Here is a 22,817-nt window from a genome sequence, read left to right as displayed (position 1 = left end):
GTGCCCTCAGTCTCTTGCCTCGGCACCTGGCTGGCTTGCCGCCCACAGACCTTACGCTCGTTTTACAGATGCTTAGGGAAGTGAAGTGATCTCTTCCTTTTCCAGCAGCGGAGCCCATCCTGTGTCAGTTTCCCCTCCCTGGGGCCTAGTGAGTGACAGGTGCCCTTCTGAGGACATCACCAAGGTCTTGCATGTGGCACATTGAATCTCGCACATCTGGTGTGCCTGGGCTGGGGGGAGATGGGGAAAGGTGCTATAGCCGGCAGCACCCGAAGGCTGGGCAGTTCAGGACAGCAGCCAGTCTCTGTTTCAGGGGCGGAAATTCCCAAGGCCTAGGATCCAGACAGAACCGGTGTCTCTTTCGCCTGTCTCCAGGTATGCTGGGTTCCCCTAGGACAGATGAGCTGCTTCAGGGGAAAAGCATGCATACTTGGGGGCCTTAGAGCAGTTGCCCTTGTCCTCTCCTTCCACCCTGTGCCTGGCTGGGCTTCCCTAGGCCCCTACATGACCAGCAGGCAGGCTGGGCCTCCAGCATCATTAGCAAAGGCAAAAACCATTTGCGTGGTAGAGCCACCCCAGGAGGTCCACCAATTGCAGGCTCTCAGAGGCAGGCGTGTTCTCCGGGTTCTCCAGGAAATGGGCTGAGATGGAGTTAGGAGGGTAAGGGGTTTTGCGGGGTAATGCCTGTGAAAGAGGAGTGAGGATGGGACGGGACAGGAAGAGTCTTGCAGGCCATGCAGACCTGACGTTCTCACCTGACTCTGCCCGGGCTCCAGAGCAAGACCGATCCCAGGAGAACCTCCATGTTTGTTGAATTCACTGGCCCTATAATGGAATGTGTCAGAAAGCCTTATCCATGTTCCCTTCGAGATGGTGAGAGATCAAGGTTGTGACGGAAAATCAGGCTTGTGGAGTTGAATTTGCATGGATTAAGGAAGGTGCAAAGAATGCCACCCCCAGCAGCATCTGTAGGGAATCCCATGACTAAAGCAGGGTTCAGGTCTTGAGGCACGCTTCTGTCCGTGGAGACCAGTGGAGACCTCAAGATTCGTCCTCAAGTTGATGTGAACCAGTGTTGGACTCAGCCTCTCTAGCTTCCATCCCCTTTTCCCTGTTAGGGGCCGTCCTCCATCAAAGCAGGCAGCCTGTGGCTTAGAATGTCAGGGATCTTGGGTTCAGATCCTGGCTCTGGCCCCTACCGGCTGTGTCCTACCAACGTGGGCAAATGACTTAACCTCTCTCTCTGTGCCTTACTTTCTCCTCTGTGGAGTGGAGATGCAGTCGCCCCCATGTCAGCGGCAGGGATGGCGTGGAACTTTTCATATGCAATGTTTCCTGCAGAGCCTGGAATCCAGTGAGTGCTCTGAGTTGGCATGTATAGCACTCCCACTCATGTTAGTCAGCTTAACCACTGCCAGGCTAGGCTGGGGACCTCAAGAGGCCACCATCAGTCCTGACCATGGCACTCTTGTGACACATCCCCTTGGAGGACCTGTCCCCAGCAGTCTCTGTGGCAAAAGACACTCCCTTATCCCCTGCCCCCACCAACTGCAGAACCTCGGAGCAAATTCTTTTTTTTTTTTTTTTTTTTTTGAGACGGAGTCTCACTCCGTCACCCAGGCTGGAGTGCAGTGGCCAGATCTCAGCTCACTGCAAGCTCCGCCTCCCGGGTTCACGCCATTCTCCTGCCTCAGCCTCCCGAGTAGCTGGGACTACAGGCGCCCGCCACCTCGCCCGGCTAGTTTTTTGCATTTTTTAGTAGAGACGGGGTTTCACCATGTTAGCCAGGAGGGTCTCGATCTCCTGACCTCATGATCCGCCCGTCTCGGCCTCCCAAAGTGCTGGAATTACAGGCTTGAGCCACCACGCCCAGCCCTCGGAACAAATTCTAGTCTGATTTTCCAGTCTGACTCACTGAGGACATTGTCCCATCTGCCGAGTGTCCTTAACGCACTCACTATCTCCACGGAGCCCCAGGGGCCTCTCCAAGGGCGAGATGGAGAGAAACAGATTGTAAGGTGCGTCCCAGCCACCTGCTCTGCAGTGGCAGCCAGGGCTCTTCTCCAGGGGCACTGCGGGTTGAGGGGCTTGCCAGAGCTGAGGGCCGGGATGTGGAGCTGAAGACATGCCCGCCATCAAAAGTCCAGATGCCCGGGCCCATCCAAGGAACTGCCCCCCAGATCTAAGTCCCTAGGTAGGGCCCAGGCCTCTGCATTTATTAACTGGCTCTTGGGTGGAGCTGGTGTACCCTGAGGCTGTCTACAGGGGTGGGGGCTAAGTCCTTCTTTGTTCCTTTGATCAGGGCCGAGGCCGGCTCGGCTGGTTAGGGCACAAGCTCCGAGTGGAAAAAAAGTGATGGCCTCACAGGAAAAGGGGCCTGGAGACCCGTCTTCCCCTTCCCCAACCCCAGCGGGAGCTGAGGGTCTCACAGACAGAAGAGGAAGTCCCGTTGGGTTTGCAGTTTATTAAGATAATCAATCAATTTCTTAAGTTATTCCTTTGTTAACCGGGAAACATCGCTGGAGAGGAAATGCACTCTCTGTGTAGATACATAAAAATGTATCCGTCATTTCGCCCCTCCCGGATGTGAACGGAATCTCCCCTCCTCACCTCCCCAGAGGGAGCTCAAGCCCCAGGGAACCTTCCCCTCCCCTTTTGGGGGTTACCAGGGGAGTGGCAGGGGCAGCCCCCAACTGCGGAGTGCGTTCAGGTCTGAGTGGGGAGGAAGGCTCAGAGGGGCATCTCCTCGGCACCCTGCCACAGTGCCGGCTTCTGGGCTGTTTGTTCAGCGGCCTGCTGGGCTGCCCCAGGCTGGGGGCTCCCCCAGCTCCCTGTGCACACTGCCTTGTTCCAGGGAGCCCTGAGCCAAGCCTTCATCTGGCTCATGTTCCTCCCACAACATCCCACGGGCAGGGGTGAGCCTGCTGCAGGAAGGAGTAAGGTGCTGTCATTGCAGAATCTATCACACACAGGAACGCAGGCTGAGGGCGGCAACCTGGTCCCCTCAGTGTCTCTTTACACTGACAGCTGAGCTCCGACTCCCTCCAGTTCAGACCCGACCTCACACAGGTGGCAGCATTTCCAAGAGCTTCACCGCCTCCGCTGGGCACTTGGTTTTGACATCAGGGGTGCTAGTCCTGGAGGCGGTGCGTGGACGGGTGTTAGCTGGGGACGCCCTGCAGGTGAGGCTCCAAGGCTGAGCACCCATCTTTCCATTTTGACAGGCAGTGCCCCAAATCTTCAATACTGGAGGGCATGGGACACTGGCAAGGCCATGGCTCAAAGTATTTCTAGGCCTTCCCCGCCCCCAATATAACCAACTCCAGCCCTGGCATCAGCATCCGGCCTTTGTCCAACCTCCTGGCTCAACGTCCGCCAGGGGTGGCTCAGCGTCCGCCAGAGGTGGCTCAGCCAGCCGCCAGAGGTGGCCTTCAGACCTCTTGGTGCAACCTGCACGTGTGCGAAAGCCTGTTTTGGAAACACCCCAGGCCAGCAGCAGGGAAGAGAGGCACCCCTCTTCCCTCACACACGGCCTTGGCCACCAGCACGGAACACATGGGGCGGCAGGGCTCTCAGGGAGCGGCAGCCACTCCCGCCAGCTGAGGCTGGGACGCCTCTGTCCTCGCACTGCTCTGGACTGTTCTCTGCTTCAGGGGCACGCTATGGACACATTCTTCTCCCCTGACCCTGAAGGGGGCCACCACCTAACAGTGTGTGCCCCTACTGCCTTGCCAGCTTAAGTGCTAAAAAAAATAGATGCTTTTATTGAGTCCTGGACACCAAAACAAGGAGACCACCACCTAGCCTGTAGGTCAGGGCAGGCAGCCGAGAGCCACCTCCTTCCACATGGGTCCTTGGCCTGGCAGCCTCCCTGCCTGCCTCCTACCAGAGTGCCAGGCCGAGCTCATCCTGTCCGTCCTCCCGGCTCCTCCCCAGGGCTCCCGGCTCCTCCAGCACCCCGGGCCGGCCCTAGCCCCATCAGAGCGTGGCAGGGCCCAGGAGGCTGGGGGCAGGGTCCTGGCACAGCTGCAGCTGCACGCTGGCGGTGAACCAGCAGCTGGGCCGGCCCAGGCTGCAGTGCAAGGTGGTCCGGAAAGTGCTCCTGGCATGCTTGGGGAAGATGATGGTGGTGCTGCGGAAACGCAGGGCGCGCGGGCGTGGCTCCAGGGTCAGCTGGCTGCGGTAGTTGCGCCACGTGCAGTTGGGTGCCGCCACGATGGTCTCGCTGTAGGCTGTGACGGTGGGCACGGGCACATAGAAGACCTTGTCCTGGAAATGCTTCTCTGAGGCGTACTTGACCTCGGAGTTGCAGCTGGAAAGGACAGGAGGGAAGCGGAGTGAGCCCAGGATGGGGAGCAGCCCGATTCCCTGCCCACAGCATGGACACGAAAGGGCCCTGGGCAGACGCTCTGAAGCCTAACTGGTGTGTGTTGCTCTGAAATGTCAAGGTCAAGAAGGTCAAAGAAGGACTGAGGGACTGTCCTGGCTTCACAGAGCCTGAAGAGGCAAGACAGCTAACCGCAGTGAAGGACCTCGACTGGATCCTGAACTGGGGAGAAAAGTAAGCCGGGAAAGGACCCTATCGGGACGACGGGTGAAACGGAGCCGTGTCGTGTGGGTTAGGTGCTGGCATCACCGTGTGCACTTCCCTGATGTTGACAACTATGCTGCCGTCACGGAAGAGGATGTCCCTGTTCTTGGGAGACACACTGAAGTATCTGGGGGCTAAAGGGCAGGACGTCACCAATCTCCCCTCAAATAGGGCAAGATATAAACAACCCGTGAATCTGTTTGAGACGCACATGCAACCTTTCAAAGAGTTTGAAATTATATCAAAATACCAAAAAGTCCCTTCAGCAGCCCTGGAGGAGTCACTGACTAGCATCCCCCAGTTCCACGTCCAGAGCTTTAGGAAATCAAACTGCAAGCTCTGGGAGGGAGCGAATCCTCGCCATCGAATCCCCGAAGGTGATCACAAAAGACTTGTGACGGGATCAGAGGTCCTGAGGGCCAAGCCGTCCGTCCTCCACCCTTGCTGGGCTTCCGATGATCGAGTCTTGGCTTGCATTTTAAAAACTAGGCCGTGAAGGCTGTTTGCGGATTGAAAGATAATTTAGAAGTGGACCCGTTTGTCTCCTGGGACCATTGCATGGCTGGCAGGGGCAGGAGGCAGTAGGTCTCAGATGCTTGGCTGGCCCCACTCGACAGGGACAAGCGGATGGAGAGAGCCCCATAGATATGTGGGAAAAATCACAGATCCCACAGTCCACCTTCAGGAAGCCTGAGCCCCAGCAGCTTCAGAAGAGGGCAAATTGACGTGGGATGTTCCCAAGCAGGGGTGCCTTAATTCAATTCACATGCCACCTAAGATGTCATGTGCCTGGGAGGGCACCCAGTACACTTACAGTCCAGTAGCTCAGGGGTGGCCTCAAGAACCTAAGTTACAGTCACAAAGAACATGGAGCAGCTGAGTGTCCCCTAACTCTTGGACAACAGAGTGAAAAGGGGGCCTGAGTTGCCTGAATGGTTTGGTTGTGAATACCTAACAATCTGGCAGGGGCTGGGCGCAGTGATTCGCACCTGTAATCCCAGCATTTTAGGAGGCTGAGGCAGGAGGATCACTTGAGCCCAGGAGCTGGAGACCAGCCTGGGCAACATAGTGAGACCCCATCTCTGCAAAAAAATACAAAAATTAGCCGGGCATGGGGGTGCACACCTGTAGTCTCAGCTACTCAGGAGGCTGAGTTAGGAGGATTGCTTAAGCCCAGGAGGTTGAGGGTGCAGTGAGCCATGATCCCACCACTGCACTTCAGCCTAGGTGACACAGTGAGAGCCCATCTTAAAAAAAAAAAAAAAAAGTCTGGCAGGAGAAGGGAGGGAGAGTTAGGGTGCACAAGTGGTTATGTTTATATATTTTCCAATTTTTCTGAGAGGTTGGATTTAAAGTAAAAGCCTGTTGGAGCAGACGGTAAATGGGGATATGGGAAATGGCTGAATAGGCCTGGGGTGGGGGCATGGGGTGGATACAGGGGGTCCCTTGGGGTCAGAGTCTCTTAAAATCAGTTTTGTCTCTGGCTAAGACATGGCCATCCCCAGAAGGCAGCACCCAGAGGGGCCGCCTCAAGGGTAGAGAGCCTCCTGAGCCCCCAGACTGGCCTAGTCCCCACCCCCATCCCACAAGAGAGTCAGGACCAGCACCCAACCCCCCACCCCCTCCTCCCACACAGAGCCCAGCGGCCCACTCACCGGATCTCATGCGTGGGTTCCGGGTTCACCTTGATGCTCTCCCCAAAGAACACCGGCAGCATGCGGGGCCTCATCTCCGGCGCCGGGGGATTCGGGAGTTGGGAGGAGGGCTGTGGGGAGAGCCAGGGACACAAGGTTATGCAGCCCCTTGTCGCAGTGGCCTCAGCTCCCTGCTGGGCACATAGGATCACCTGACACCCTCTGGCCCTGGCTTGGTCTGGAAGCTGTTTCGTGGGGCCCATCAGGAAGCCCACCCCAGAGCTCCTCCGTGGGATCCAGGCATTCAGGGGTCTGCCCAGTCCCCACCACCAGCCTGGCCCCCAGCTCCCAGATCTCAACAACGGGTGTGGTCACGGCCTCTCACTGCAACCTCCAGGCCACACCCACCCCGGAGCCCAGCTCAGAGCCCTGGAGAACTGGGATCCCTCTGTGCTCTTTGCCGGGCTGAAACCATACTCGGCCTGGAGAAAGGGTTCCGAGCCCTTCTTGATGCCACCCAAGGCTCAGGTAACCTCCAGAGGGGTAGAGACCCCACCACATCTGTGTCTGTGGCACACCTGCCAGGGAGGGACACACAGATGGGAGCTGGCCAGGCCTGCAGAGGGGCACAGGAAGCCGATCAGAATGGCAGATGTCTGCAGGAGAGCAGGGCGGGCCTAGAAATGGCACCACATCTCCCTGAAGACAAGGACTGGATTGGACATGGGCGTGTAACCCACACTGGGCCAATGAGAGCTACCCAGGTTCTCCTCCAGAGCTGTGGAGACAGCCCCCCTGTGGGGGCTAAGAATGTGGGGCGGGGGTTTGGAAACCATGTGGAAATGGAGCTACACTGAGGAGAGCAGGAGTCAAAGACGGTGAAATATCAAGTCTTTCCAACATTGTTCAAATGCCTGGATCAAGCCACACCTGAAACTGTCCCTCAGTTGTGAGCACCAGCAAATCCATTTTGAGGGAGGCTTCAGACCATTTGTGCTGCCTTTCTGTCACTTGCAGCGGGGAGAATCTTGGCAAGGTGGGGAAAGAGAGTTCCATGGGAAAAGAAGCCACCCACAGTCCCTTCAGAAAGAGCCCCTTCAGACAGACACAAAGAACGCGCTCTCTGTTCCCCTCCCAAATCCACCCCACAGCTCCACGCTGGGAAGTTCCTTCTCCAGTCTGTTTTAAAGTCTGTCCCAAAATTCCACTCCCTGTGGAAGCAAAGACCATCAGGGCCATGGCCCTGCCCAATGCTCCTCACAGGAAGTGGCCTAGGGACCCCCACCCCATCCTGCTCCTCACAGGAAGTGGCCTAAGAACCCCTACCCCATTCTGCTCCTCACAGGAAGGGGCCTAGGAACCCCTACCCCATCCTGCTCCTCACAGGAAGTGGCCTGAGAACCCCAACCCCATCCTGTGGCCCACCTCCCCCTCCCCCCAGCTCAGCCGCTGGTTCAGCCCCAAACTGATTCTGAAAACACAGACCTCTGGCCTCTGCTGCCTCTCCTCATGCCAACGCGGTGACACTTCTGCCCTCCCCTACCCTACTCTTCCCTCCTGAACTGTTCCCTGCCAGACTCAGCCTCACAGGCCTTTCCCCTCTTCCACCTACCCAAGAAAACCCTGTCCATCTACACGTGGGGGTCCTTCTGGGCCAGCCCAGCAAAGCGAGTGTCTTGAGGTAGAAGTTTCACTTAGGGCAGGGCCAGGAGGCTCTGCTTCTAAAGCCTTTTTTTTTTTGAGACAGGGTCTCTTTCTGTCACCCAAGTGCGAGTGCAGTGGTACAATCACGGCTCACTGCAGCCTTGACCTCCTGGGCTCAGGCGATCCTCCCACCTCAGCCTCCCACACAGCTGGCACTACAGGTGCATGCCACCATGCCCCAGCCAATTTAAAAAACAGTTTTTGCAGAGACAGGATCTCACTATGTTGCCCAGGCTGATCTCAAATTCCTGGGCTCAAGTGATCCTCCTTACCTTGGCCTCCCAAAGAGCTGGAACTCAGGTGTGAGCCACCACGCCTGGCCCCTAAAGCCTTTTAAGGCAGCCCTAGATGTTCTCCTTGAGGTGTTGCTGTGACACTCAAGTCACGGCCAACCCGTGAGGAACACATAGTAAGAGCCAGAAAGAAGCCCTTGCTCTTCGATGCCATTGAGATTGGGGATGTTTGTTACGAGGCATCCCCCCGCCTGACCAGCCTATGCTGGGATAACAGGGGGCCTGGCAAGGCCACTCCCTAGGACCTGTGCTGGAACTACACGTGCCCGCATCAAGGGCTCAGGGAGGTGAAGGGCAGGGCTTTAAATAACCTGCCTATTTTTCAGATAGCTTGTTCATCACTGAGGTTATGAATCATAGACCCAGAGCATATGAATAGCATAGCTTTGGAGAAAGCATGAGTGTAGATTCGAAGAGATGCTCGCGGCCATGGCAGAACGTCTTCCATTCAGCTCACTCACTGCGCACCTACTGTGTGCCGGCACTGCGCTCTGAACTGCTGCTACAGTGGTAAACAGAGAGGGTCTCCTCACCTCATCAGAGATTGCCGCCTGAATCCCCTACTACTCTCACCAACGCCCCACCAATGGACTAAGATGCCAACTGTCGGGAGGGCTGTGATCGTCAGGGTGATGAGGGCACGAGAAGGGTTTGACCACCAGGTAATCAGGGAGGGCTTCCCTGTGCAGTGCCACCTGGGACGTGATCTGAGGGGTGAAGCCGAGTTCACTGTGGCCCCAGGGCCCACAGGTCCTGGCGCCCCCCACATTGGGCACCGGGGCCACACAGCCACAAACAGCACCCAGGACACCCACACGCCCGCAGCCCTGCCTCCCCCTGGCATGCAGGCCACCCTGGGACCCTGTTCTAGGGCTTGTAATACAGAGGCCACTAGCCGCATGGGGCTGTTCAACTTAAATTCATTACAATTCAGCAGTCCTCGTTACATTCCTCAGTCACACCCGCTACACACTGGCAGCTGTCGCACTGGCTGGGGCAGATCCAGAACACGCTCACGGTCTCAGCAAGCACCCTGCACAGGCTGCCCTAGGGGGATGCAGGCTATGGGTGAGGTTTCAGCCGGCAGGCCAGCCCCAGCCCCAGCCCCAAATGACCACTGCATGCTGTGTGCAGAGGCCCTCAAAGTAAAGGCCCCCAAGATGGCCCCATCAATGGCTCTGCTCTCCTCAGAGCCACTCAGGCCGCTGGCTGGGCAGGTCCTGGGTTTGCCCCTGGCTCTGTCTGCCTGTGTCAAAATGGGGAGGGCTGGAGGTGCCTGGGGTAGAGGCAGGGACCCAAGGGAGGTCACAGTCTGGTCTCAAACATGCAGACCCTCTCCCTGGGAGATGGGGCATGGCCCAGTGTGGCCAGGACGAGATGGACCCACAGAGGTCCTTGAGAGAAGCAGCGAGGGTCAAGGCATGGACACCAAAAACACAGCCAGAGGTAGCTTCCCAAGGACAAGGGCAGTGTGGGTCAAATAGGGTCCCCCCAAAACCCCATGTCCACACAGACCCTGTGAATGGGATCTTATTTGGAATAGGGCCTTTGCAGATGGAATTGAGGCTCCTGAGATGAGGTCATCTCGGAGGAGGGTGGGCCCTAAAGTCAATGACTGGTGTCCCTACAAGAGTGGACACAGGATGGAGGCGGTGTCACGCCTATAATCCTCTGGGAGGCCAAGGTGGGTGGATCATCTGAGGTCAGGAGTTCGAGACTAGCCTGGCCAACACAGTGAAACCCCGTCTCTACTAAAAATACAAAAATTAGCCAGGCGTGGTGGCTCACACCTGTAATCCCAGCTACTAGGGAGGCTGAGGCAGGAGAATCGCCTGAGCCCAGGAGGCAGAGGTTGCAGTGTGATGAGATCGCACCATTGCACTCCAGCCTGGGCAATGGAGCGAGATTCTGTTTAAAAAATAAAAATAAAAAGCGGATGCGGATGCACAGGGACAATGTGGAGGCAGGGATGGCAGGGGCGCAACCACAAGCCAAGGAGCACCTGGAGCCACCAGGAGCCAGAGAGGCGGGAAGGAGCCTTCCCTGGGGCCCTCTGAAGCGGTGTGGCCCTGCCACACCTGGATTGGAACTCTGGCCTCCAGAACTGTGTGAGAATAGAGTTCTATTGTCTCAAACCCCCCAGTTTGTGGCAGGTTTTTTTTGTTGTTTTTTTGTTTTGTTTTGTTTTTGTTTTTTTACAGTGGCTCTAGGAAGAGCACACAAAAAGGCCACATGCTAAAAATCAAGACTGGAGCAAACCCTGGGGCCTGTGCCTCCCAGCCCTCCATGAAGGTGCCGGGGTGGCTGAGACCACCCGTGGGTCCCCGGCCTGGCCTCCTCCCATCTTGATCAGGGACTGGGGATGGCTTGTGAAACCAGTTTATCGGTGGAGTCCTCCCAGGGGAATGGGAGAGAGGGGCCAAGCAGGTGTCAACCAGGCAAGGCGGGGGCACAGCCGTGACCAGCTGGGGCCCGTCACACCAGGGCGCAGGAGTGTGGCTGCCCCAGCACTGGTCCCATCTGGGACAGCGGGCTGCTGGCCACTGCTGCCCCACTCCTGGGGTGGGAGTCACCTTCTGGGGGAAGAAAATCCCTTTCCCCCAAGGACGGGTCTCTAGGAAATGGGAGAGCTGCCAGCCGTGGGCAGCTGGGGTTCATGGCCACTGGGGACTGAGGCAGTGAGGCACCGTGCACAGTGGCCGTGACACCTCCCTGACCACTGCCACTGGGACATGGCACTCAGCAGGTTTTGCTTATGTATTGATTTCTAGGTTTGTGGCCCTCTCCCTGCTCTCTGGCCCTACCTAGATTATGATGCCCCTGTGGATGGGGAGGCACGGTCTCCATCCCCTACACCCCAGCGTCTAGTGCATGGTGATGCTCGTTGCTTTGTTCTCGGCTGAAGAGGGGGCAGCTGGCTCCCATGGGGGACAGCAGGCGCTGGGGACCCTATTTCTCCAGGCTGGTGCCTGTAACCATGGCGACCACATGCACACCGGCCTCAGGCAGAGGGAGTAGAGGGCCGACCGAGCGGGAACCATGAACTCAGAGCCAAGTCCTGCCCGGGCCTGGCTTGATATTTCCTACCTCTGTCCCCTCCCTGCCGCCCCCATACCTGCCTGGACAATGAGGATGGAGAGCTTTTTGTGCTCTCACGGTGCCGGGCACCATTCTGGGCACTCGCCACATATCCTACTCATCTGATCCTTATAAAAACCCCAGCACACAGCTGCTGGCAGCACCCCTATTTGCCAGATGTGGAAACCAAGGCCCAGAGTGGCGAAGTCATTTGCCCAAGGCCACGCAGCTGGAAGAGGCAGACCAGCGCTGGACGCTGGTGGTGCGGCTCCAGGGCCCGGGCCCTCACCCTCGTTCCTCCACTGCTTTTCATGCCCAGGGGCCTGTCCCATCACTACCCCTTCAGCTCCAAGCTCCCCTGACACAGGCTCAAGGCTTCCCACTGGGGACCTCTGCCCGTTTCTCTCTCAGCCCCTTGTCTGTGACCCGAGGCTGCCTCTGTGCTCCCGCTGTTCCCTGCTGCACTGGCTCCTTCTCAGTCGGCCTGGCGAGAGCCAACTCAGAGTCTGCTCCAACTCTTAGGGGCATCCTCTGTGGGGACACAGGAGCTCTCATCTACTGGCCTCCATTGCAGTAACCCCTTTGTGTTTCTGTCACCCCCAGAGAAGCAGCTCCCTAAGGCTGGAGTCCTCATCACCTCTAAGCCCAGGGCCTAGCACCTGCAATATGGGGAGGGGAGGCTCCACACCTGCAAAGCAGCCCCTGCCCCAATCCAGAGAGCCCCAAGGCTGGGCCCATGCCTGTCTTCAAGTCTGGCAGCAGCCTGTGGACAAACATCACCAGCAGCCCCATCCCTGCTAGTCACAGTCAGCCCAGAACAAGGGCTGAGGACCACAGGGAGAGGATCGAAGCCCCCAGCAGACGGCCTCGAGGTGGCCCCATCTCTCCCTGGCGTTGACACAGAGTGAGTGGCCCAAAAGAGCGGCAGCTGCTCCCTTCCTGGGTGTGGCATGCTGAACAACGGCCCCCAAAGCTGTCCACATTCTGATCCCCAGGACCTGGGAATATCTGCAAAAGGGACTTTGCAGATGTGATTAAGGATTCTGAGACGGGATACGGTCCTGGGTCACTCAGGTGGGCCCGATGTCATCACAGCGTTCCAGGGGGTCAGAGTCGGAGAGAGGCCAGAAGATGCTGTGTTGCTGGCTTTGATGAGGAGGAAGGGGCCACAAGCCAAGGAGCATGGGCCCCTCTAGGAGCCAGAACAGGCACAGGAACGGACTCTCTCTGAGCCTCCAGAAGGAACCAGGCCTGCCGACACTTTGATTCTGGGACTCCTGACCTCCAGAGCTGGAACATGACAACAAATTCCTGCAGTTCGAAGCCACTCTGCGTCTGGTAACTGGCTGCAGCAGCCATAAGAGACTACTAAGCTCTTATGTGACTCGGGCCAATGACTTCCTGTCTCTGGGCCCCCACGGCCTCCGCGTCTCTGAAGTGGGGAGATAGGAGGACCCGGCTCCCAGGCTTTGGTGTGGCTGGGTCAGAGTTGGCAGCGACGTGGAACAGTGCCCAGCTCAGGGGTGGCACTGGGTGCCAGTGGGCCCACAGCAGGGATCCTTCTCTCCCATGAAGGTCTGGGGAGGAAGCGCCTCTCTGGACAGAGGCATAGCTCGCACGCTTCGAACCTAAAACAACGCTTCTCCTTACGTTCAGGAGCAAGCAAGCATCATTTCAGGACAGTCACTTCACAAAAACAAGGCAGTGACAAGACTGGCCCATCATCATCTTCTATGGCTCACCGTTCAGTCAACACTGACCCCAGCTGCAAGACTCTGTATGACTCCATGTTTCTAGAAATAATACACACTCCCTAAAAAATGTTATCTGAAGCTTGGCATTTTCCCAAGTGCGTGCAGGTGTTTGCTTGCTGAGCACCTACTGTGTGCTGGGCCCAGTGGGAGTGAGATGAGGCACAAGAACCCCCAGGGCCCTCCTCCCGCAAGAGGGGGTGACATGAAGCCACAGGGGAGGAGAGAGGACGACATCGTGTGGAAGGGGACAGTAACATGGGCACTAAGGTTTGGGGAGGTGTTTCTTCTGTCCAGACAGGTGGGAGGGCTGGAGGGAGAGAGAGGCAGCCTGCTCCTGGCGTGACCCCCCCGTGCGCTGCCAGGAAAGGCTAACTCCTCACCCATCCAGCAGGGAGGGCTTATTTCAGAGGCAAAGCCTTTGTGCTGTGGCAGAGCCCCCGCCCCAGCATCTCTCCTTGGTGCACGCAGAATGAGGACACTGCCAAACCCTCCGGATGCCGCCACACCTGGAGCGTGGGCGCCGACAAAGGCAGCCGCCTTCCGCCGGGTCCCGCTCCCCACCTGGCTGCCAGCAGCCGACAAGGCCTACTTCACAGGCTGGCCCGGGAAGCCAGAGCTCTGGGCACCATTTGCCAAAGGGTCCCGCTGAAAAAACACCAAAATCCACCCAAGCTGGAAGCACTGCCCGGGAGACACCAGAAGCTGTGGCAGCCCAGACCAGTGCAGGCTGGTGTCCCGTGGGCCTGGGTGGTGAGACGGCTTGGGAAGGCCCCGCCAAGGCCCAGGACACTCCCACAGAGCTGCAGGGCCAGACGCCAAGGGAAGATGGTGGCAGCCACCAGTTCGACTGGAGGCTCGGAGCTTCGTCTTTCTGGCTGCAGGGCTATTTGAACATCGAAATGGTCGTGGCGCCTCGCGGACTCCAGCCAGCCTGGGGAGTGGGCAAGGGAAGTGCCTCTCGCGGCCAAGAAGGCAGGCTGCAGCCCTGGAAGTCCGACTTTCCAGCCACGCGGGAGTGAGATACTCCCGAAAACTAGGTCACACACAGTCCCATGGGGGCTGGCAGGGCAGGGGAGGGCCAGGGAAGGAGTCGAGCACACACACACGGGACCTGTCATTGCTCACCTGCCCTGGCCATGAGGCCACCTTGAGCACAGGAAGCCCCTAGACAGACCCGCTCCCCACTCCTATCCTCAGCTGGTCTGCCAGCCTTCAGTGCCCTCCCACAGGCCCAGGCTCCTGTTCTGGTCTAGACAGAATCTGGTGAGATACCCTTGGCTGCCCTCGGTTTGCTCATCTGTGAAACGAGGCTGTGCCGTCAGCAAGGCCCACACTCTGGGGCTGGGGGCCCATCAGGGATGCCCAAGGCACAAGCTGGCGGTTTCCTAGGGGGCTCAGCATCCACCTCGAAGCTCTGGGATGTCGGGACAGGGGAGAACAAGTGAGTCTCAGGCACATGGGAGAGTCACCCAGATGCCATCCTTCCCTCCCCACTAGGAGGGACAACAGAGCTGGCCCAAGCCCAGGTTCCCAGCTCCTTCCAGGGTCCAGGGCAAGCCTGTTGTAGCCTGGGGAGACTGGGCTTACTCCCAGGCTCCTGGGCAGCAGGACGGTACTGGGGGGCGGGACAGGCCCTGGAGGGTGTTGGGTCCTGTGGACACTCGCCAAGGGCCCACCAGGCCCCACCCGCTTGGCCCAGGAGCCTTCCCCGGGAGCCGCTGGGGCTGGGATGAACACTCACTGGCTGGAAGTCAAAGTACACAGGGGCTCTTCGGAGCTCCCCACCTTCCTGGCTGCTACACAGGCTATAGCCCATGGGCCGGTGAAGAAAGATAGCCGCTCTGTTGTCGAGAGCTCAGTGCCTCGCGGTGACAGCCTGCCAGACCTGGAGTCTGGGCCTGGCTGGGCAGGGACTCACAGGAAGGCACAGCCTGGGTGACATAGGGCCATCCACAGATACTACGGCCCAGCTCACTGAACCATGAGCTTTCACACAGGAGCCAACTAGCGGCCCATCAGTGCAGGAGTGGGAGGCAGGAGGAGGTACCCAGAGCCCTCCCATTGCTGCTCCTGGAGACAGCAGGACAGCCAGGGAGCCCCACACGGGCCGCAGGAGAGGCTTCCTTGCCAAAGCCACATGGAGCCTTGCAACAGCTTCCCCTGAGCTCAGCCCCTGACCTCCCTGGCGGAGAGAACCTCCGGCGCTGTCAGAACTTGATTGTCTGGGATCTACACAGGGAATCTGAGACCAAAGCACATTGGCTGGGCTAATGTTAACCTGAACCATCACCCATGAGGAAGATGAACCAAGGAGGGGGCATTTAAGCACCAAGAATTCCCACCCTTCTGATGACAGCCTTGGCTATTGGCGAACCCTGAGGCAGGGGTGGGTCTTTCTCAATCTCCCCCAACGTGGCACAATGGGGCACCTGAATGTGATTGTCGAAAGGACACAGTCTGCTTGTGGGGGATCCCAGGAGACCCTGAGTGGATCAGGCTGCTCCCTGGAGAGCCAAGAACTATCAAGGGCCCAGCAAGGAACCCACAGGCCCAGGATCTGACAGCCAAAGCAGAGAAACCGTGAGCAAAGGGTGAGAACCGTCACAAGCTTGGAGGCGGTGCTCCGGCTGGGCTCCCTCCTGAGATGGGCAGGCCAGAGGCACCCAAGTCAGCAAGACGGGTGTGGCCTGCCTTGTGTCCCCCATAAGGGTAAGTTCAAGTCCTGAACCCTGGTACCTGCAACTGTGACCTTATTTGGAAAGAGGGTCTTTGCACATGTGATCAAGTTAAGACAAGGTCAGATTAGATCAGGGTGGACTCTGATCCAAGGACTGGTGTCTTTATAGGAAGAGGGATATCTGGACATGGGGACACACACAGAGACAAGAAGGCCGCATAAAGACAGAGGCAGAGACTGGCGTGATGCGGCCAGTAGCTAGGAGAGGCAGGTGGGACGGATGCCCCCCCCGAGAGCCTCCAGAGGAATGTGCCTCCGCCAGCAGCTTGATTTCAGACTTCTTGGCCTCCAGAACTGTGAGAGGATGAATTTCTCCAGTGTTAAGCCACCTAGTCTGTGGCACTTTGTCACGGCAGCTCTGGGAAGTGAGTGCGGGGACCCACAGCTCTGCCAGCCAATAACAGAATGGGGGCCGCCAACCTAGGGCACAAGAATCACTTTGTGCAGGCTGCAGAGCTTTGGGCAGGGTCTCCCACTTTCCCCCTGACACTCGGAACACTGTCCTTTCTCAAAGATACCACTCACAACGGTCAGGCGGCCTCCCAGATAGGGACCCCCGTCTCTGTACACAAAGAACAGCGAACCCAGATCCTGCCCTTATAAAGGCTGGATTTGCTGCAAGGTGGACAAATATCCCCTCTGGATTCCCGTGCATCCTAAGATACAGATGGCACACCAGGAGGTGTCTGCCGTTCACGTACCGTGCCCCACAGGGAGGCCGAGCACTGGAGGGCAGACAGGACAGACCACACCTGTCCCCAGGAAAGCTGCCCCCAGGAAAGCTGCCCCCAGTCTGTCTGGCAGCATTTTCCCCATGCAGGGGGCTCCCTTGTTTCCAGAGCACCTGGAAGGCCGTGAGCCTCTTTGTCTTCTTTTCATGCTAAAGCTACAGCTATAGCTTAGTTTCTCAGCTGGGTAAGCCTGACCCCGACACCAGGGCTGTCAGACGCTTTGCTGAATTTCCGTTGGAGGCCTGGGATTGAGCAGACGCGGCTGGAAGGAGGCTCCAGGGCTTCTGGCTTTCCCTTCTCTCTTCTCCCTCCTCACAGCCTCCCTTTCTGCAAACAGGCTCCTCCCTCCCACCTTGTCCTGACATACCTGGCTGTCTTCCACCTTAGCTTGCTCAGACACCTTCACAGAACATACCTGTGAGCCTGCCAGGGGGCCATGGGGGCTGATCCCTGTTTTCCTAAGTCCATCTGTTCAGCCATCTGTTCATCCATTCATCATCCATCCATCCACCCATCCATCCACCCATCCATCCATCCATCCATCCATCCATCCATCCATCCATCCTTCTATTTGCTCATCCATCCATCCATCCATTCTTCTGTCCATCCATCCATCCATCCATCCATCTATCCATCCATCCATCCATCCATCTATCCATCCATCCATCCATCCTTCCTTCCTTCCCAACCCCAGCACTACCTCACTAGCTCCCTTCTCCCTCCTCTGTCATACTCAGTTTCACCATCACAGACAAGAAGCAGAAATGAGAAAATCAAGAGTCCCAAGGGTCCCAGTCAAGGTCCAAAGGGATGGCTGAGACCACAAGCGGTCTCAAAGAGCTGGGCACCCCCGGGGAGTTTTCAGGGATGGGCTTCTCTTGGAATCTGGGTCCAAGGATCCAGCACATCTTCCTTAGGGAAGTTCTCATGTACAGTCTTTAAAAATCCACCCACTGCATAAACAGACTGGGAGAGGCTGGATGGAGGGAGGGAGCCCTGAAGGTGACAGAGCCCAGGCCACCAGCTGTGGGTGCAGTCCAGGGCCAGAGGCCCCGTTTCTGCATCTGGGAGGTGGCAACAGCTCAGATCTGTCACCACCTGCCATTGCCCCATAACAGGCTGAGTCCTTTGCCTGCCACAGGGGGGCTGTTCATTTGAACATGCACCCCAGAGAACACAATGTAAGATCCCAAATGCCACTTTCAGTCTCCCTGAGTGCAGTGAGATGACACAGGGCTACTTCTCCAAACTGCCCATATTCACTTGCGGAGATAGGTCTGCCTCAAAGTCATCCTCACTCCTCCACGATGCCAACCCCTAAATGCCCACAGCTCTGCCGGGCAGGGCGGGGAGGAGAAGAAGGGTATGAGTGTTTGCTCAATCTGCAGTCACAGTCCTGGCCCTGGGAGCTCACAGGCAGCAGAGGCAGCATCCGTCCTGCTCAGCTGTGTCCCTCACCCACCCAGCTTTAAACATCTGTGGGCTGACAAATGCCCATCAGTCAAAGAGTGGATAAAGAAATTGTGGTATATATACACCATGGAATACTACTCAGCCATAAAAAGGAATGAAATAATGGCTTGCAGCAACCTGGATGGAATTGGAGACCATTATTCTAAGTGAGGTAACTCAGGAATGGAAAACCAAATACTGTTATTTCTCACTTATAAGTGGGAGCTAAGCTATGAGGATGCAAAGGCATAAGAATGACACTATGGACTTTGGGGACTCAGGGGAAAGGGTGGGGGGGTGAGGGATGAAAGACTACCAGTTGGATTCGGTGTCTATTGCTTGGGTAATGGGTGCATCAAAATCTCACAAATCACCACTAAAGAACTTACTCATGTAACCAAATACCACCTGTTCTCCCAAAACCTATGGAAATAAAACATTAAAAAATAAATTTAAAAAAAATGTGTGGGCTGAACGCAGCTGACGGACAATCCCCTCTGCCACCAGGCCAGTGGGCAGGCTCCGCTGTTCTGGGCCACGCGGGAGACAAGTCCCCGCCCGCATGGAGACGCGCCCTACACTGATGCAAAAGCGCCACCTTCTGCGTCCCACACGGGCACCCTCCTCACTCAAGTCTTTCATTTGAGTTTCTAATTTGGGGAGTGTGGACGCTCATGATGCCTTTTTAAAAATAAAAATAGAACAGTCACAAGTACTTTTTAAAAGACCAAATGGAATTTTAACTTTTGGCCTCAGCTTCGCCTCGAAGTCACTGACCTGGCCTCTCCCAGCCCCTCCAGTGGCCCCTGCCTCTTTGTGGCTCCTGAGGCATTTGGTTACATGCGTAAGTTCTTTAGTGGTGATTTCTGAGATTTTGGTGCACCCATCCCCCCAACAGGCCAAGCCTAGCTTGCTCCTGCCTCAGAACTTTGCACGTGCCATTCTCTTGGACTGAGCACACCTCAGACCTAGCACTGTAAAGTTCGTACCCTAAGTGTGTGTGGGTTTCTGTTAACCATCACCTCCCTGTCCACCTGCCTAAAGCTCACTTCTCACCCAGCTTCTGGCCTTAAGGGCACTTCTCCATCCACCTGCTGCTGCCGCACATATTTCAGCTGGTGGCTGTGTCTCTTCCGCTAGGATGCCAGTTCATGAGGGCAGGGACCGTCAGCATCTTGTTCACTGCTGTGTCCTCTAAGGCCCCAGAGCGCGACACAGAGTAGGTGCTCAGTAAGTTCTGGGGGGACCAAGGCCTGATTCCCAGCTCTTCGACTGGCTTGGGAGTGATTGCGAATGTTCCCAACTTTGCTCCAATAGTGAGCACGAAAAGCCCCTGGTGAGTGAGGACCGGGTTCATTCATATCCAGCCTGGCCCCCAAAGCCTTTGATTTCTTGGGATTGATCTTGCAGCCAGCCGCTTCCCAGATACCCTGCCTCAGTGGGTGGGGAGCGCCCAGGAGGCAAGTCCAGCTTATTCAAACAAAGTAGGGGGCCTCTTTAATGAAGTGAAGCGTAGGCAGATTTAACATGCATGTCCATCTAACCTCCTAAAGTAGGTGATAAGGTGGTAAGAACCTCAGTGGCTTAGATTTGGGGGCAGGACTGCAGTCTACCCCAGCAGCTGAGGCATATGCCACCAACTTTGATCGGAAAGCTGGTGTCGGTCACTGGATACTGGAACAAAGACACCCACCCTGCCAAACGCAGTCTGAACCTGAGGCTCACATGGAAACCCAGCACTGCTCACCCCCGCCTCTTCCTCGGGTGTTGGAAAGCATCAGCTGCGTGAGGCACATCAAAGGTTCCGCCTCTTTGTCCTGAGAAAATATGAGGTGCCGATATTTGCACCTAAAGAGCACTCTCCCCGAGTCGTCAGCGTCAGCGAGTACTCAGCAAAGTTCAGCAGGAGTTAACGGGGAGGTGGGGTGCCCTGCGGGATGGGCGAGGGGTGGTTGGGCATGGCCACAGCGGCAAGCCCCAAAGCTGAGAAGAGGGGGCGCCAGGCAATCCTTTCTCCCTTTTATTCAAAGCAGCCCTTCAAACCCGGTAGGTACACAGACATTTTGTTTTCAAAAAAAAAAAAAATCACAGGTAGTTAATTAGTCGCACAGTGAAAAGGGGAATAATATGAGGTTGAAGGGCAGACTCTGCAGCCAGGCCCAGCACAGCCGCTTCTTGGCTGGGCAACTTTGGGCAGGTTGCTAACCTCCTCTGTGTCTTGGCTTCCACCTCTGGAAAACGGGGCTAATTGGAATGTAGGCTTCATGGGAATATAGTGAAAATTAAATGAATTGATGTAAATAAAGAGCTTAGGACAGTTGTCCTGGCACACGGTGTGAGCTATCTAAATGCCAAGTATCATTATCCATGAGGAAACAGCCCCAACAGCCCCGGGCTTTGCTTTTAAGCCAAATTAAAAGATCAGGGCAACACAGTTCCATACCTGGCATCCAGCGAGCAGGAAGGGGAAAAAATAAAGTCAAGTAGAACAGCCAAGACAAGTAAGCCAGCCACGCTATTCCTGCGGCAGCCACAGGCTGGCCCGGATGGCAGAGACCGCTTCCAGAAAACCCTCTGTAAGGAGGCTTCTGGGTCATGGAAGGAACCAAGGAGAAGGCGCTTTCCCCATCCGTTTTCTCCAAGCCCCACTGTGCAAGGCGCCAGGAGGATTCAGTCCCAACCCGTGCAGCCCAAATGTGTGACAGTGCCAAATCCCAGACGCTCTGGCAGGAAAGCTGGCCTTTCGACAGCAAGATCAGGTTCACTGCAAACAGCCCTGGTCACCTCTGTCAACTCCTGGAAGTCCTCACTGCCCCTTCCACCCGCCAGGCTCCCATAAAGAGATCAAAGTTCAAATTCGCTGCATGATTTGGTCTAAGATAGTGACTCCTCGACTTGGCTGAACAGTACAATCACCCAGGGAGATAGACTCTCCTGATGCGGAGCTGCACCCCTATCAGTTCAGTGAGACTATCTGGGCGGTGAGTGTGGGTAGGTTCTAAAGATTCTCCAAGTGATTCCAATTGGTGGCCAAGTTTGGGACCCACCAGGGGAAGAAACAAGCAAGGTACGAATGAAGGTCATGTCCTGAGGCTTGAGGCGGGGAGCCACTCCCTTCTGCTGTGGGGAGGAGGATTTTCAGCTGGGGGGAGGCCTTTTTTGCCCTGTGAGTGCCAGGCAAGTATCCCTGGGGCCCCAGGAAAGGGGAGTGGAGCCAGCACACACGCCCCAGCAGAAAAGCTGTTAAGGTGGGCAGGGCGCAGCCAGAGAGCGGGCAGGGATGGGCCATCACTCATTTCAACTTGTCATTTCCTCAAGCTGCAAAGGCGCCCGCTGGGCCCACATGCTTCCCCGCCTGCCAGGGGGGCGCCCAGTCTCAGGCCAGGCGCCAAGCTGGGTCCCCACCGGAGTCCACCCCCAGGCTGGGCTTAGTCTGGCAGGAGACAAACTCCTGAGTTTCCTGACCCGGGGTTCCAGCCTCCCCCTCCCGCCTAAGCTCCACGTCAACATGCCTTAACATCCCGGGAAGGAAGGGATCCTGTCTGGATTTGGTTATTTAAAAAAAGAAAGAAAGAAAAGGCTTTCACGTTGGCAGCGCCTGGACAGTAAACAGGGCACCCGGAGCAGCAGAGGGGCCGGGTCCAGATGTCTGCAACATGCCGGGCCTCTGGGCGCAAGCCCACCTAGCCAGCAGCCAACTTCTTTGGGAATTTCGGACCGTCCTTTACCCCGCCCCATGAGCCCCCCATTATTACTGACAATAGGAAGAATCACTCTGGAGGGAGGCCTACTGCCAGGGAGCGGTCTCCAGGTTCAGGGGTCAGCCTGGACCTCCTCCCCCTACACACCCTGGTCCCCACCTGAGAAGCGTGGCTGTCACTGGCCACCTTCGTGGCTGCGGGGCAGGGAGAGGAGGAGGTCCGTCCTGCTTCTACAGTAGCGCGCGTCTCGAGGGGCAGCCCTCACCCACCCGCCCGCGCGGTCCCCCATTTGGGAGCGAGAGTGCCTCCTTACCGCTCTTGCCTCGCTGGGTCCCGGGGGCTCCGAGGAGGCGCCGGCGCCCCCCGCGCGCGCGTCGAGGATACCGGGCGCCAGGGAGTAGAAGGGTGGGCTGGGGCTGGGGCTAGGGGGCAGCCCGGAGTCGGGGCTGTCCAGCAAGCCCTCCCGGCCCTGCTCCTTCAGGCTGTCCTCCATGCCCTGCAGATGCAGGTGGCCCACCATGTCTGGGGGGCGCGGGGCGCGGGCCCCCCGCTCCTCCGGGGGCTTCTCCACCGCGCTCCGGGGCACGGGGCAGGCGGCGGCGGGGCGAGGGCTGCGCGCCCGGGGACCTGCGGGCACCGCGAGAGGCGGCGATCAGGCCTGGCGACCCCTGCGCCCCTGATCCCCGCGGGCCTGCAGCCTGCTCGCCGCCGCAGGCCGCGCTCCTGCCAACGCCGCCGCCCTCGGCCCTCCGCGGCGCCCGCCCGCCGGGCCCGGCCTCGCCTCCGCGCTGCGCTGCGCTCCCGCAGGCCGGCCCAGCCCCGAGGCGCACGTCGCCGCCCGGCCCTCTCCGCACCTCCCCGGCCCGCGCCTCTTTTTCTAGGCGCCTCCTCCTCCCCCTTCCTCTCCCCGCCCCGGCCTGCGCGGTGGGCAACCGCCCCGGGCCGGCGCCTCTGCCGAGGCCCTCCCGCTCCAGGGGACTGCGCGCCCAGCCAGCAGCCGGAGTCCCACGAGGCGCATGTGTCCCCCACTCCCGAAACAAGCACCACACTCGCGCACCGAGGGTGCCTTGTGGGGTCCCCAAGTTATCCCAAGAAATACGAGTAATAATCATCATCCTATTTCGTGGTGCTCTTGGAGGTTT

The 22,817-nt window shown here is 57.7% G+C and overlaps 1 protein-coding gene across 1 annotated transcript; it reads right to left on the bottom strand.

The window, feature by feature from the left end:
• Positions 1-2,449: 2,449 nt before the first annotated feature.
• On the bottom strand, positions 2,450-22,533 carry RFLNA (refilin A). The gene is made up of 3 exons (XM_003907356.5): positions 21,989-22,533; positions 6,247-6,356; positions 2,450-4,312 (listed from the first exon to the last, which is right to left on the bottom strand). Exons 1-3 carry the CDS (start codon positions 22,193-22,195, stop codon positions 3,979-3,981), a joined length of 651 nt encoding a protein of 216 aa, XP_003907405.3. The 5' UTR covers positions 22,196-22,533; the 3' UTR covers positions 2,450-3,978.
• Positions 22,534-22,817: the final 284 nt, after the last annotated feature.

The sequence above is a fragment of the Papio anubis genome, chromosome 9, assembly GCF_008728515.1.
Source record: "Papio anubis isolate 15944 chromosome 9, Panubis1.0, whole genome shotgun sequence".
In the NCBI taxonomy this organism is placed as follows: Eukaryota; Metazoa; Chordata; class Mammalia; order Primates; family Cercopithecidae; genus Papio; species Papio anubis.
Note: the sequence above shows the minus strand (reverse complement) of the source record. Positions and strands in the feature narration are given on the sequence as shown.

Bases quoted from the DNA above. Each gene is read 5' to 3' on its own strand.
- RFLNA (XM_003907356.5), bottom strand. From the start codon at position 22,195: ATGGTGGGCCACCTGCATCTGCAGGGCATGGAGGACAGCCTGAAGGAG. The intron at 6,357-21,988 runs GTAAGGAGGCAC...CTCTCCCCACAG, and splicing joins GACCCAGCGAGGCAAGAGCG to CCCTCCTCCCAACTCCCGAA. The intron at 4,313-6,246 runs GTGAGTGGGCCG...TGTCCTTTCCAG, and splicing joins GAACCCACGCATGAGATCCG to CTGCAACTCCGAGGTCAAGT.